The 15,749-nt window shown below is 39.8% G+C and overlaps 1 protein-coding gene across 1 annotated transcript in view; it reads left to right on the top strand.

Annotated features, from left to right (window-relative positions):
• LOC132097333 (serine/threonine-protein kinase WNK2-like) overlaps positions 1 to 15,283 on the top strand; it is a 78,933-nt gene extending 63,650 nt beyond the window's left edge. Inside the window, exons 29-31 of the mRNA XM_059502966.1 lie at positions 6,207 to 6,251; positions 7,203 to 7,501; positions 14,656 to 15,283. Of these exons, the coding sequence (XP_059358949.1) occupies positions 6,207 to 6,251; positions 7,203 to 7,501; positions 14,656 to 14,997 (686 nt within the window). The 3' untranslated portion in view covers positions 14,998 to 15,283. The remainder of the gene's footprint in view (positions 1 to 6,206; positions 6,252 to 7,202; positions 7,502 to 14,655) is intronic.
• Positions 15,284 to 15,749: the final 466 nt, after the last annotated feature.

Genomic DNA, 15,749 nt, shown 5'->3' with positions numbered 1-15,749 from the left:
TTATCATTCTATAACATCTTGTCTATAATTGTTGAAAATATCTTGCCAAAATTCACTTGTTTAGTGCAGAAAAATAGTGATTTATTGCAGCAGGCAGAGATGACTGTCTTTCTCTCATGATAAGAGTGCTGCTGAGGTGCTTTCTCTTAACACTACAAAAACAGTTAACCTATCAAAATAAATCAAGTAACATGTAATAAAGGTGTATCAATAAACATTCCCTGCCAGTCCTGTGTAAACTACGGTACGCAAAATAGTATTTATTTCTTTATTAAGATCGTGAGATGGCGGAGCGCAAGAAAAAAAACGCTGTCTCAAGCTGCTCACTTAGACAATCTTGGTCCTCTCAATCTGCTCAATCATGGTGATGTTAGTGCCCTAATTTTTTTATAATGGACTATTTCACCTCCAGGGATGAAGGATCAGATGATGATGTTACTAAAGAGGAGGCAGATGACAGTCTTGTTATATGCACAGGTGCGCTGCGCTCACTTTTCTAACTACAAGGTACACTATTCATGCTATCCAAACATACAAGGAGTGATCAAAAGTTCAGAGACTATGCCCCATCATGATAAACAACAGAAAACTGTCCTCTTCAGGGTAACGTTAGTCTGTTTGTGTAATAATAATGTATTATATAGCTCCTGAAAGACCGCGATCATTAAGCAGAAGTGATAGTGAAATCGGTCTCACTTTAAACCCGTTTTTCTCAAAATTCCATTCCGGAAAATCATAGCTATCAGCCAACTTCAGATAGCCATAACTTTTGTTACGTTCCTCGCTGTCCTCCAAACTGTATGTAGAAAGGTCTAAATGATTACAAAATGGTTAGATAATAGTTCATCCTATATATCCAGAAGTTACTACAACAAAGTGTATCGTGTTGGTGGAAAGAGCTGGATGTCTTCTCATCTGGCCTTCAAGTTTGTCTTCTGTACAAACGCTTTGTGCTGGGCTGTAGCTTTGAACGATAACATGAGCTGCCTTTCCTCAAACATGGCCATTCCCAACATTTAACTGAAAGCAGAGAGAGTGTGTATGGATGTCTGCCAAAGCTTTTGTATCATCTGTATATCTGTGCTTTCTTTCCTTTTCATTCCACGTAAAATCCCAATGAGGCGATGACTGGCGTGCGTGTCATGTTTGGAGTCAGAAGACGAGCATGCCAAGGGCACGAGCAGGTTGCTGTGGAGAACACCAGGGCTGTATTTTGAATTTTTTTTTATCTCTGTCACCTGCATGATTATAATATGATGCTGTCCAAGAAGCATATTATATTTACCTTGCACCAGTGCGTCACAGCTTTGATTAGGAAGCTCATTTCTTTTTATACTTGGTCTCCATCCTTGTCAAAATTATATGGTTTGGTCAGTATTCTAACATTCATTGTGTGAAAAATTATTTTTTCCCCCTTTGTAATTTGCAGTGTGTTTATGCGGTTTTTGGTTCAAAACACATTATCTTCCACATACTGTACATTATTGTTGCTCCTCTATGCCCTGCCTTCTGAAACCCGTAAATTTTTACAAAGCTCATCATTCTGAAAAGTGAGGTGTGCTCTGATTGGCCAGCTATCCTGTGTGTTGTGATTGGCTAAATACCTCAAGCGTGTGATGGGAATGTTACGCCCCTCATTATACTGTGATGCTGTCTCCCAGCAGGACGAGACTCAGTCCAGTTGCTCTGCTCGTGCACATGCCATTATCGGTTCTCTTTTAGCAGTTCAGTCTATGTACTGATAGGAGTAACTGCACTCGGGATATTGTTGTTTGTTTTTATTCCTACAATCCTACAAAAATGATGATTTTGCATCAGAGGGAGTGTCAGGCACAATTATAAACCGAATAACTTAAGCAATTTGTGGATTACGATTTGGTCAACTGGTTCTACCGGTTCACTAAGAAGATCCGGTTAAATAGAAAAAAATTGTTTGCAGTACAGACATAACTAGACAAGGCAAAACTTATAAAACTGATTACAAACGAGGCATTTGTTGCATCCAGTGGAGACATAATTACTGATTATAATGACATATACTGTCTGTTTATGCGTTGCGTATTGTGCTGCTTAAATCATGTCTGCATTTGTGATCATAGAAACAACAAGCCTACTCTACACTGCTCAAAACGTTTGAATCATCATTGGCAAATTATTTGAATATAAACGTAACGTTACTTACAGGCTGACTCAGACGCTCCAGACTGTCCTTGCAAAGTTTGAACTTCCTCACTTTATAGAAACGGATGCATTGTAGGCTACTGCTTCAGGAAACAGTCCTCGTCCTCCATAAAATGCGCTCCACACATCTAAATATTTGTGTTGAAGTGTTCTGGAACAGTGTTGTAAATACAACTTAACCATTGATTTCTAGTTGTGTCCTCTTTTGGAAGAACAAAGAAAGTAGCTTCACTTTCACAACGAAACACAAAACCTCTCCATAACCTGGTGCCGGCGGCAACAGCAAGAATAAAAGATATGGCTATTTGGGTGGTGGTATGCAAATCTTCCCACATCATGACACAGACATGTGGGGGGTGTTTAAACGAGGCATTTTAGGGGGGTGTGGTTGACTGTTAACTTTTATAAAGAATATCTCCAAAGAGAAAGAAAAACTTAAAATCGCATCACATGACCCCTTTAAAGATTGACTGAAATTCTGTCCACAACAGTGATGCACGGGTTGATCCAAAATGAGTGGGTGCCTGCGATCACCTGCGGTTACCCGCGGTTACGAGTCATCCAAAAATATTTTTAACGATATCCGGGTCGCGGTCAGACGGGTCGTTAATTTATATAGTACTAAACACAATTTTAAAATACATAGGCCTACACTTTATTGGCTGAATAACTGGCGCGAAGATGACGCACGAGCTCAGTATTAGTGGTGGAGATTCGTTCATTTTCAGTTCGTTCTCCAAAATGATTCGTTCAGATTTATTTACTGATTCGTTCAGTGACCATTTCTTTATATTACATGAAATACGCCACAGGAAGTAGCGAAAAAGAGTGTCTTATGTGTTATGTCTTAAGTCAATGAATGTATTCACTTCTGACAAAAACTGATTTGGCTTTGGCATAATCGCATTCAATAAATAAAGTCTAAATAAGTTGTTCAGATGAATAAAGCACGAGATTTTCTTCCATAATTATTTTAAATGTTTGGTCAGACAGTTCATATATATTCACATTCATAAATCAGGGATTAAATGTGGAGTTATGTTCTGTATGCTAAATAACAAAACAAGCGTATTTGCACAGTACGGCGCTTTGCGAGATTTAAATGCTAAATGGCTGACTGACCAGGTATACTTTCATTCAACTCGTGATCGTTCACGAACGACATGTACCAGTTTAGTCATTTCGTTCACGAACGACAAGATCTCTCGATCTCGTTCAGACTCATGAAACTCGTTCAGTGAAGGGCGTATTCATTCATTACATTCAACAAATCACATGCTCCGTCACATCTCATACTCGAAGGCTATTGGCTCGAGGTTGAGTAATTCTTTGACAGGATGAAATGGTTGTTACCCGGTTCACTGAGCTGCGCATGCGCTGCTTATAGCGCCGCGCTGCTGTGGAGGGTGGAACTTCAGTGAACGAGAAATATGAGTCAGTGGATTACATAAACGAGAACGATTCGTTCACAAACGACACATCATTACACAGTCTGCAGGTACAGATGGAGCCAGCAAAAGAAAAGTTGAAGACTGGGGAGTGGAAGCTCCGCAAATACACAAATGGAAATAGCAAAGTGAAAACTTTGGTCGGGTGCGGTTGTTTATACACTGACCCGCGCATCACTGGTCCACAATAGTCACTTGTAAGCAGTGCCGAACCTAGACTTCTGGAAGCCCTAAACAAATATTGTCGGGGCCCCAAAATGCTCCCCAACCCCTTAACCTTTCTTTCAGAGCAGTTTCACTGTCAAAATAGCAATGAATAATAAAAAAAAAGAAATTAAAGTGAATAAAAAAATTAAAAATATACAAATAAACAATTTAACCTATAATAGCCTACTATACAGAAACTGATTAAAGTAATCAAATGTTCGAATACATCGCTGCATAGACTTCACCATATGAACAACATAAATTGATTCATACCAAAGTTATGAACAATATTCAGTGAAGAGCAGTGATTAATTCTGTCCTTTTCGTTTGTTTTTTGATTAACAGATGATGACAGACAGTGGCAGGTTTATGCATTAGGATTAGGGCTGTGCGATTAATCGAAATAAAATCGTGATTTGAGTGTGCGCGATTTCTAAATCGCTTTATAGCATGATTTTCCGCGGCCCTGACCTCCCGCAGTATGTTATCTGAACCAATCAGGATGCAGCGCACCTAAGTGGAGCGCGAGAACAGAGCAGACTGGGCATATGCCTAACTCCAGGTTCACACACTCTGTCTGTGATGCGTAGCCTTTTTTTTTCGAGCCCATGTTAACGGATCAGAACGTTCACACTGCACGCAGTAAAAGATGAGAACAGAAAAGATTATAAATAGAAAGGTGCGAAAAGATTTAATATCTTGCGCGTAAGCACAGACAGAGTTGTGAGTGCACAGGACACAGGTTGAGCGAGAGGAGACATGTTGTAAGGCAGCGTGTATCTGAGCCTTATACAGTCTATGATCTGAGCACGCGCATCTGGTTTTGTTAACAGAGCAAAGGAAATCTGCGTGCGAGTGGATAGATTCGCGCTCGTGCATTATTTTAATGTGCTTTCGTGTTAAAATAATGCGCTCTCGTTGCTGCTTCTGAACCGTTTACACATAACTTACTGTATACACACTGCAGACGGAGTACGTGTGAACCTAGGGCAATAAATATTTTGGGCAAAACATATAACACCTGAGGCACCGCTACAGTGAGCTCTATGACCAATGCATGGCAAAAAAAAAACCATCCCTGAAGACAGGTTTTATTTTATTTTTTTATTATAATTTTTTGCCATATGTCTTGATTTTGTTTGACATCTTTACTTAGTGATTATTTTGACTTACGTCTTTTCTTGAGACATGTTTCAAATTTATACTGAATGCATTTATGATTGTAAAGCATGCCTGTGTGTGTCAAAATCGTTATTAAAATCGAAATCGCATAATTGATAAAAAAATCGTTATAGGTATTTTTTGTCCATATCGCACAGCCCTAATTAGGATGCTGTCACAGAATGCACAGATATAATATACTGACTACTTTTCACACTGTTTATGTTCACTTAAAATATAACTGACTGTGTTTAGTGAAAACTCACCAAGACTGATATTTTGACATATACAAAGCTCAGAGTAGCGTATATTTCCCCATATTTTACTTGAATTACACACACGGAAAGTGCTTGAGAGGGAAAATGCAGGGATTTCTTTTTTTTTTTTTGTATTGACCAAAAACGACATGGACACTGTATATGACAGTCACTTTACATGATTTGACTGATTTGGATGTTACGTACAAAGTAGATAGAAAGGGTGACAGTGCACCGCCTAAAGAAACATCCATCTACGCTACAATGTGTACTTGGCGTATAAGGAAGATTGGCTCTGCTTGTAAATAACTCATGGCATGCTTACAGAGATGCATCTAGATGTTTGTTTTTGGTTTTAAATGGTGCTGCTTTTAAAAGTGGAGCCTGGTTTAGGACAAGATCAGTTTTAGTCTTACATGCTAAATATTTTCACTCTGCAACAGACTCCAAACTAAAATAATGACAGAAGATTGTGAGCAGGGATTCAATGATTCAGTCCTGATTTTTACAGACCCCATGAAATCTAAATTAGAATATAAAGAGTCTACACCGCTTTCATCAATGCTACAAGCAGTCATGAATGAATTCTGCTGTCTTCAGTTTATCACAAACTAACATTCAGTAGGGAATAGGCCAGGAAAGAACAGACAATCGTGCTTGTCAAACCATTTTTTTTAAAGTAGGACATTTAGTCAAACAAGAATGTTGAAGTGCATTCAGAGTTCAAACTTTAAGGTTGTCTGTACAAAAGGCCTTTTAGTTCATAAGCCATTTAAACACGTCACTCATCAACATCTCATGATATCACAGATGAAGCCTCCCTGCACCTGATTCTGTATCTGTTCACTGATTGGTCGCTGTGTTTTCTTGTGCAGCAGCTTGTCCAATGGGCTGTGCCATGTGCTTTTCCCCGCCCCTTAACGCCTCTGTCTGTGCTGTTTTGCTCTTGTAGGGTCCACTCTGAAACGGCTATGTCTAGGGAAAGAGCACAGCAGTAGTAACTATCCCACTCCTTTCTTCTTCAGTCTTAGTTCCTCTGTCTACCTTTTGTTCTTTTTTATTTGCCGTTTTCATTTCTTTTGTTGGCATGGGCGACGTGCTTAATGTTTGCAACAGTAGGTGAAATGTGCGTCACCATTTTGATTCTTTGTATTAATTGGATTTTTTTTTTCTAGTGCATGGTGATATCTGTGCGATACAGTCAAGTGCTTATTGAAACCTTTATGATTTCTGTATTCTTGGTCATTTAAGTGCATATGTGTATGGGTGTTTGTTCTTTGTTTGGTTCTGTAATCATCCAGCTGCTTGATTTTGACCTAGAAACAAGTACTCAATAAAAAACATGCAGATACGTTTAGATCCACCATTACATTTCAAGCACACCCGATGTGAATACTCAGTGCTTTGTTCTTGCATTACTGTGCTGGAACAAACCTCAAACTTGTTAAATCTAGATTCATTAATAATGCATGTTCACAGTTTAACTTAAACTAACAAGCTTGGCAAAACTGCATTTCTTACATTATGCCCAGGCCACAAAATTCTGCTGAATTTTAATGCCATTCAAACACCAAGCTATTTTGTAAACAATTTCTTTGTAATACCTCAAAAGGTGATACATCCACATATTTAACCTTACTTTTGGCTTGTTTTTAGTGTATTGTTGAAACTAATTATGAATCATGTCAAATAATCAAATCTGATTGCAACCCCGAGTATGAATAGTGCATCATTTATTTAAAATTATTCAATCATTGTCAAAACAAATGTTTGGACTTCTAATAATGCATCTACTGATTAGTTTTGTATTACCGTGATTTTAACCATACTTCACTGCATAACATAATGAATGACATCAACAGTCTGTGAGCAGCAGATTGGTTACTGAGGACCTCATGGTAAATTCTCTTGAGTTGTTGCTTGAGGTCTTTCTCAATCTCTTTCTCAGGTTCTCCTAGTACTGGTACTGCCCATGTGACTTCAGCATCCAATCAGAACCTGCCTCCCACAGCCATACCTGCTGCATCCTCTCGGCCGATCACTGTGCTTGTTCAGGCTCAAGCAAACAACAGCAACAACAAAAGCGGTACCTTCACCGATGACCTACACAAGCTGGTTGATGATTGGGCAAAAGAAACTCTTGCCTCCGGCTCTCAGCTCCGCCCCTCTGTGTGTCAGAGTAGACCGCAGAGATTTTATCAGTCCTTCCAGACCAACCCCACTCCAATGGCCAGAATCCCCAATCAGGTACTTTATACTGTTTGTCCTTCAGAACCATAAAGGGATAGTTCACTTTCAGTAGTGTTTTTTCCCATACTATGGAAGTCAATGGGGACCAGCAACTGAAGATGAACTTTACCTTTAACAAATGAAAAATTTTGATCAGTTTTTGAAAATTCAATCGAGTAGATAAAATCTGGTTTTCATCATATCTTCTTGCACATTTACATCATTTTAAAAAGAAAGAATGTCTAACTAATATATTGGATTTGTGGGTGCTGATCACTGATCTATATATGACTGGATCGCTCATCGCGTTCTAAACGGCCAACAGACAGTGAAGCCACCGGAAGTGTTCGATCCGCCATCATCCCTACCAGCAGAGAGCACCATTGAGTCACATTCAAACCGCTGACCTAAAATAACTCGATTTGAAGCAGATCAGTCAAACAGGACTCGTTTTTATGTTATGTGTAATAAATTAATGTTTACTTCAGATGTTATCTGCAGTGTTTATGGTCTTTTGGGACAGAATAAGCGATATATTTAAATCGTTTATGTGGGTGTGTCTGCTGCGCACTGATGAGACGGGTAACAATCTAACACAAAATATACCTTATTTCTTTATGAACATAATTATTCAGGAATTATTAAACATGAACGTATTAGTATCAGAAATGGATTTTAATATATTATAATGAGTAATACAATTATGTTCTATAATGAAATTAAAAACGTAACTTACTATCTGGGAAATAAAGCTTTATGTCTTTAAATCCTTACTGTATATAGTCAATTATTTCTCTGAATAAATTCAGATTTCAGAACAAACACTTTGTCGTTTGATATATGTGTTGAGGTCATGTCTGTCTGATGTTTATCATGTTTATGATGCTCACTAGTGTAATGAACGTAGCTTTTTAATACGTAGGGGAAATTCCCAACATTTAAAAAATAACCGTTTACATGCCTAGGGTGTTTGCATTGTAATAATGTACAGAGATACTTCATATTTATAAAGGCTGACTTGTTAGGTGATGTTTTCTCATTAAAATAATACAAATTTCTATTAATTCAATGGAACGTTTTTGCACACTAGGGATTACCAATATGGCAGCCCGGCGGCTTCACTTTAATGACGTCATGAACAATCCAGTTCTATATTATAGATTAGTGGAGCTGAATGCATGTTTGGAGCTTGTTGCTACAATAAACACTGTTGTTGTGTAGAGCTTGAATTTGTCAGCTAACTAGCATTCAACATAGTTCTAAACCGCAGCACTTACTGACATTTGTGGAAATCACCCATCAATTACTCTCATCTGACCTACAGTAACATCTCAGGTTACGCATGCAACCACGGTTCTATAAGAAGCACTGCGTCCCTTTAGAAGATTGCTATGGAGAATGTATAAAAGATGTAATAGGGCACTTGTAGAAAACATCATCATTTGTCGTCTTTGTCTTCAGGAGACCATATGTTTGTGCATTTGCAAAAAATGTGACTACTACAAAAACAGCCCAGCCAAGCGTTTTTAGAGAGGGTCTACCTCCATGTCAGAGGTTATTTGACACAAACACTACTGAAGAAGCACATGTTTAGTTCTCGAGCTAGCTAAATGCACATGAATGCAATGAAAAAGCTAGATGTACTAAAAGAGATGTAAGAAGCTCTGTTCTTCTTTGATTCTCACCTTAGGAAAAGTATTCAGCATTTCATGATCATATTCGGATCTCGAGGGAATTGAACAAACTTATATGATGCATTTGTGACAGCAGATTCTGTTCTTGGATGATATTTGAGAGAATCTAGCATTTGAACAGAGTGTTTTGAGGAAGTTGAATGCATGCTGTGTGATGTGGTCACAGTAAGAAGCGCCACCAATGTTTAACTCTTTCACCTACTTCCTGTGGTTCATGTCACACTGCCATCAGAGTGGCTAGACACAATCGATCAAGGGGATTGTAGGAGGGGACATGAAAGGAATGAGAGTCATCTCTTTTGAGGCCTCTGATCCTTAGAACTCCACACGATTAGCAATTCTGAGTGGTTAGGCTCCCTGTGAGCCTCCTTGGAAGCTGTCCAGTGTGTTTACTATGGTTAAGCTTCCTCTAGCTTTAGAGAGTTGCCATACTGAGACTTCTGCTCTTAGAGCTCGGTTAGGCAGTGGTACTGAATTGCAGGCTCTTTGTGAGCCTCCTTGGTACTCCTGGTTTAGGAGCATTTGTTAGGCCTCCTTTCACCATAGAAAGTCATCCTGCTAAGGCCTCCATTCCCCTGGGCTCAACATAGTTGCTAGACCCTTTCTTAGGCCTGCTTGACAGCCATAGGATGTAGCTAGGCCATCTCTCGCTTGAGAGTTATGCTAGGCCTCTGTAACCCAGGAATGGGGTAAGTTGCTAGCCTCTCTTTGAGCCTCCTTGGCTGCTGTCTTTTTAAGAGGAATGTTATTCCTCTTCTGGCTATAGAACATATTCCTGCTGAAACAACTGTTTCCTATATCTCCACTGGGATAAGCATTCTGAGTTGTTAGGGTTAGAGCCCGACCGATGTATAATTTTGCCGATATTATCAGCTGATATGAGCCTGTTTTCCGATATATTGGTATTGGCGTATATGCTGCCGATATGATTTTTTTTGTGTGTGTAATGGTGTAATTACTTGATTTGTCAATTGTTTGCTGGTGACCTGGATGAAACGCTTTAAACCTCAATTCTATGGAAAACCATAGAAACTTTGAACGGCCATATCTCCATAATGGTGCAGCGAATCAGCACCAAATTCGATGGATCCCTTCAGCTCGAGGAACCTTCTCGAATGCATATTGAGTGTATATCTAGAGGCACTCTTTCAAATGCTTGATAGTGCCTGGGGCTCGGGAGTTACAGGTGGTTAAATTCGCGGTCCAGCACTAACCGATCCGGGAGGCTACTTGTCCCACAGAGGCTGTCTTTCGAGAGGGCTCCTGAAGGGATCCCTCAAATTTGGTGGAGATCTGCCGGCGCATTTAGTTACACCAAGCAACACTTTCCCTTCAGGTTTCTTGTCCAGGCAGCATTCAAGCATTGTCTTAATCGACCGTAAGAGCACCTGCGAAATGGACTTCAAATAAAATTCCACTATGATTCCAGTTCCAAAGGAATGTACGCATTACATTCAAAATGCATTAAAGTGCGTGAGACATGAATTTATATTGTATTTATTTACAGCGGTAGGGAAGAGCGGGGCACAAAGTAACACTTTTTGACTTTCTCAGTTTGTGTAAATCCACATGGGGTTCACAATATATCTTTTTTTATCCACAGTAATTTTACACTTGTCTAGTACAAATGTCACTTTGTTTCATAATTACATCTTTGTGTGAAGACAGTAGCGCAAATCGTTGAATGAATGTTCCGAAGTGAAATAAACTTCAACTTTACTGTTCAGTGCACTGATGTCAGACTCATTTTAAATAGTAAAATGTATTGTTAAATTGTTAAATGTCCTGCTTCCATTACATATCTCTGTCACATCATTATAAGTGTTTGATCACCACATTTGAGTGATCATTGCAAAAAAATATGTCTTTATGTATAGACTGTATCCTATATATAGTACCAGTCAAATGTTTGGACACACAGATGGGAAAGTGTCCAAACTTTTGATTAGTACAGTACTGTAATATACACATAGAATATCGGCTGATATATCGATATCAGCATTTTTTTTATTCCCTATTATCGGTATCGGCCCCAAAAAACCCATATCAGTCGGGCTCTAGTTAGGATCTCTGTGATTCTTCTTGGGATGTTGTTCAATGTGTGGGATGTGGTTAGGTCTTAGTCTTTATGCAGAGCCTCCATTCTTAGAGCTTCGGCCAGACAGTAGTGCCAAGTTGTTAGGCTGTCTGTAAGTCTCCTTGGCTACTGCCTTTTAAGAGGGACATTGTACCTCCTCTTGCTGTAGAAAGTTTCCTAGATCTCCACTGGGATAAGAGTTCTGAGTTATTAGGGTATCAGTGAGTCTTCTTAGGAAGTTGTCTGGTGTGTAAGGTGTAGTTTGGCCTCTCACTTCAATGTCAATGTCAATGTCACCTTTATTTATATAGCGCTTTAAACAAAATACATTGCGTCAAAGCAACTGAACAACATTCATTAGGAAAACAGTGTCAATAATGCAAAAATGATAGTTAAAGGCAGTTCATCATTGGATTCAGTTATGTCATCTCTGTTCAGTTAAATAGTGTCTGTGCATTTATTTGCAATCAAGTCAACGATATCGCTGTAGATGAAGTGTCCCCAACTAAGCAAGCCAGAGGCGACAGCGGCAAGGAACCAAAACTCCATCGGTGACAGAATGGAGAAAAAAACCTTGGGAGAAACCAGGCTCAGTTGGGGGGCCAGTTCTCCTCTGACCAGACGAAACCAGTAGTTCAATTCCAGGCTGCAGCAAAGTCAGATTGTGCAGAAGAATCATCTGTTTCCTGTGGTCTTGTCCTGGTGCTCCTCTGAGACAAGGTCTTTACAGGGGATCTGTATCTGGGGCTCTAGTTGTCCTGGTCTCCGCTGTCTTTCAGGGATGTAGAGGTCCTTTCTAGGTGCTGATCCAGCATCTGGTCTGGATACGTACTGGATCCGGGTGACTGCAGTGACCCTCTGATCTGGACACAGACTAGATCTGGTGGCCACGGTGACCTCGGAACGAGAGAGAAACAGACAAATATTAGCGTAGATGCCATTCTTCTAATGATGTAGCAAGTACATAGGTTGTTATGGGAAGTGTTTCCGGTTCCGGTTTACCTAATTAATGCAGCCTAAAAATCCTTTAACGGATTTGGATAATAAAAGCATATTATTATGTTATGTGTATGCCAGGTTAAAGAGATGGGTCTTTAATCTAGATTTAAACTGCAAGAGTGTGTCTGCCTCCCGAACAATGTTAGGTAGGTTATTCCAGAGTTTGGGCGCCAAATAGGAAAAGGATCTGCCGCCTGCAGTTGATTTTGATATTCTAGGTATTATCAAATTGCCTGAGTTTTGAGAACGTAGCGGACGTAGAGGATTATAATGTAAAAGGAGCTCATTCAAATACTGAGGTGCTAAACCATTCAGGGCTTTATATGTAATAAGCAATATTTTAAAATCTATGCGATGCTTGATAGGGAGCCAGTGCAGTGTTGACAGGACCGGGCTAATATGGTCATACTTCCTGGTTCTAGTAAGAACTCTTGCATTTTGGACTAGCTGTAGTTTGTTTACTAAGCGTGCAGAACAACCACCCAATAAAGCATTACAATAATCTAACCTTGAGGTCATAAATGCATGGATTAACATTTCTGCATTTGACATTGAGAGCATAGGCCGTAATTTAGATATATTTTTGAGATGGAAAAATGCAGTTTTACAAATGCTAGAAACGTGGCTTTCTAAGGAAAGATTGCGATCAAGTAGCACACCTAGGTTCCTAACTGATGACGAAGAATTGACAGAGCAACCATCAAGTCTTAGACAGTGTTCTAGGTTATTACAAGCAGAGTTTTTAGGTCCTATAATTAACACCTCTGTTTTTTCAGAATTTAGCAGTAAGAAATTACTCGTCATCCAGTTTTTTATATCGACTATGCAATCCATTAGTTTTTCAAATTGGTGTGTTTCACCGGGCTGCGAAGAAATATAGAGCTGAGTATCATCAGCATAACAGTGAAAGCTAACACCATGTTTCCTGATGATATCTCCCAAGGGTAACATATAAAGCTTGAAGAGTAGCGGCCCTAGTACTGAGCCTTGAGGTACTCCATACTGCACTTCAGAAAGTCTTCATGCAAAACCTCTGTCCTTAGAGCTCAGCCAGACAGTAGGGCCAAGTTGTAAGGTCCTCTGTGAGCCTTACTTAGGAGAGGAGAGTTGTTAGGCTTCCTCTTGATTGGAGCATCTTTTGGCTGAGGTCTCTCCTCGAAGCTTCACCTGGACAGCAGTATCAAGTTGTTAGGCTCTCTGTGAGTCTCCTTGATAGCTATTCTTGGTGTAGGGCAAATGTGGACCTTCTCCTGCTTAAGAGAGTGTTTATGTCGAGGCCTCTGTCCTTAGAGCTCATTTAGGAAGTAGTGTTAGGCTACTGGTGAGCCTCCTTGGTTACTGCCTTTAATTCAAAGTGCACTGATCCTCTTAGGTCTCCTTTCACTGTAGAGAGTCATTCTTTTTGGCCTCCGCTCCCCAGAACTCTACTTAAGTAGCAATTCTAAGTAGTACGGCTGTCTGTGAGCCTCCTTGTCTTGATTGTTGAATGGAGTTGGGCCTCATTTGAAGAGTTGTTATGCTGAGGCATTCTCAGAGCTCCGGCCAATGACTATATTGCCTTAAAGGTTTTCTCTGAGCTCTGCCCACGGGCTAAATTTCTTTTTTAACTTTGTCCTGCAAAGAGAAGAGGAACGGTGCATTCTGGGACTTTCTCTGAGTGGGTATTTGTTCCCCATTGTGATCCTTTAAGGGATTTGCAAGGGAAAGTCTCATGTTACGCATGTAACTTTTGCCATGCTTCAGGTATTCATGCTCGTCTCCTTCAGACAAGAAGTGGATGACATATTCTACAGATGCATTTTTATATTGGTATTGACATCGTTGGCCAATATCACATTCATTTTTGTTTTGACACATGCTTCAAACACTGGTCATGCTGGAGGTGTTTTCCTAAAATGGATGTAGTGAGTTCCCATTCAAAAGGGAACTACTTTGCATGTAACACACAATTTCATGTTTTAACCACAGATTGTGATAGAGAGGCTAAAGTTTTTTAGTGCAGTTTTAAATTCAATAAATCTCAATGAAACCATTTACATTGTTTATACATTGTGAAATGATTCACGAATGTGCAAAGCTCATGCTAACTTTTGTATTGTCATATCTGCAATATTAAGTGGATACTAACTTAAAAGCTTCTGATTGTATTCGATTTGTATTCACATGCTCAAACAGGTCTGTGATTGGCTACAATACTCAACGCTGCAAAAGAAATCTTTAACACTCTTCACAGAGTGCACGCATACATACATCACCTTTAGGAGTCAGCTGTCCCCGGTAGTCCTTAAGATATCAGCGCAATAACACACTCAGCAAAATATCGTCTAATCGTTGTTGATAAAATCCCAGAAAATATCGATATTTCTTTTTTTTTCATGTCGGTCTCTTTTTTCCTTTCCTAGATAAGGGGCTCAATCCCTCAGGCAGCTGTGAAGTTCCATCTCCCACTGTCCTGTCCTCTGTCAGCAGCTCTAGGTCCCATCATGCCTCATGGTATCACCAGCACCCCATCACCCATCCTCCAGCGGGCCGGGTACTTGATACCAACCGCCCCCTTTGCTGGGATGATGCCAGCCCCCGTGTATCCAAACCAGTGGTCCGGTTTGCCCAGTCCAGTGGGCATGTTTGCTACGGCTGGTATGGTCCCATATCCGGCCATGGCCAGCCCAGCACTGCACACTTTTCCTCTGGTGGTGAAAAGCCCAGACACCCCGATGTGCCCCAGCAAAACCAGGACTGCATAAGAGAGCCACCCTGCACTCCAAACACCACAACAGACACTTGCAGAAGGATAATCATGCAAGCTAAACACAGCTGATTACAGACATGAAGGGAGCATTTTCTCCTGTACGAATGAATCGCCCACTAGTTTGCAGAGAAGTGGGAGTTTCTGCAATACTCTAGAATATGTTTTTAACTCTGCTTCTGGGCCAAACCACAATCTGTGAAATGTCTGTGTGCTTTAGGTTGCTTTTAGATTATGGACACATCTGTGCAAAGCATTTGAGCCTGTACATATGAGAAGTGTGTTTGTGTCAAAACAGTCCTGTGGGCACTGCTTTTTTTTTTTTTTTTTTTTGAAGACCTTTTAGTTCTTATGTTTGAATCTGTATTGAGTTGTGTTAGTAAAGGGTTTGGCTGAGAGTACTGTAGGACCATGGCCTTCAATTCTACTGCCATAGAGTATCATTTTATAATAATTTAGACATATTTCACAAAACATGAGCAGAATAAATGTTGTCATTCTTACAACAATGTGAGATTTTAAATTCATGCTGCTTGTGTTTAGAGGCCAAATGCTCAAAGTTGTCCTGATTGATTATAGAAATATCAGTCCTACTCCTCTGTTTAGAATATTTTTCATCAGAATATTTACTGTTTACAGAAATATCCAGCATTTTTAAACAATTTCAGACCACAGGACAAAATCCCAAAATGAAAATGAATAATTCAGGAGGATGTAGTGCCTTGTTCAGTTTTCCCTCTAAAGGTATGA

The sequence above is a fragment of the Carassius carassius genome, chromosome 21 (genome assembly GCF_963082965.1).
Source record: "Carassius carassius chromosome 21, fCarCar2.1, whole genome shotgun sequence".
NCBI classification, from domain to species: Eukaryota; Metazoa; Chordata; class Actinopteri; order Cypriniformes; family Cyprinidae; genus Carassius; species Carassius carassius.
This window is presented reverse-complemented; position numbering and strand designations above follow the sequence as displayed.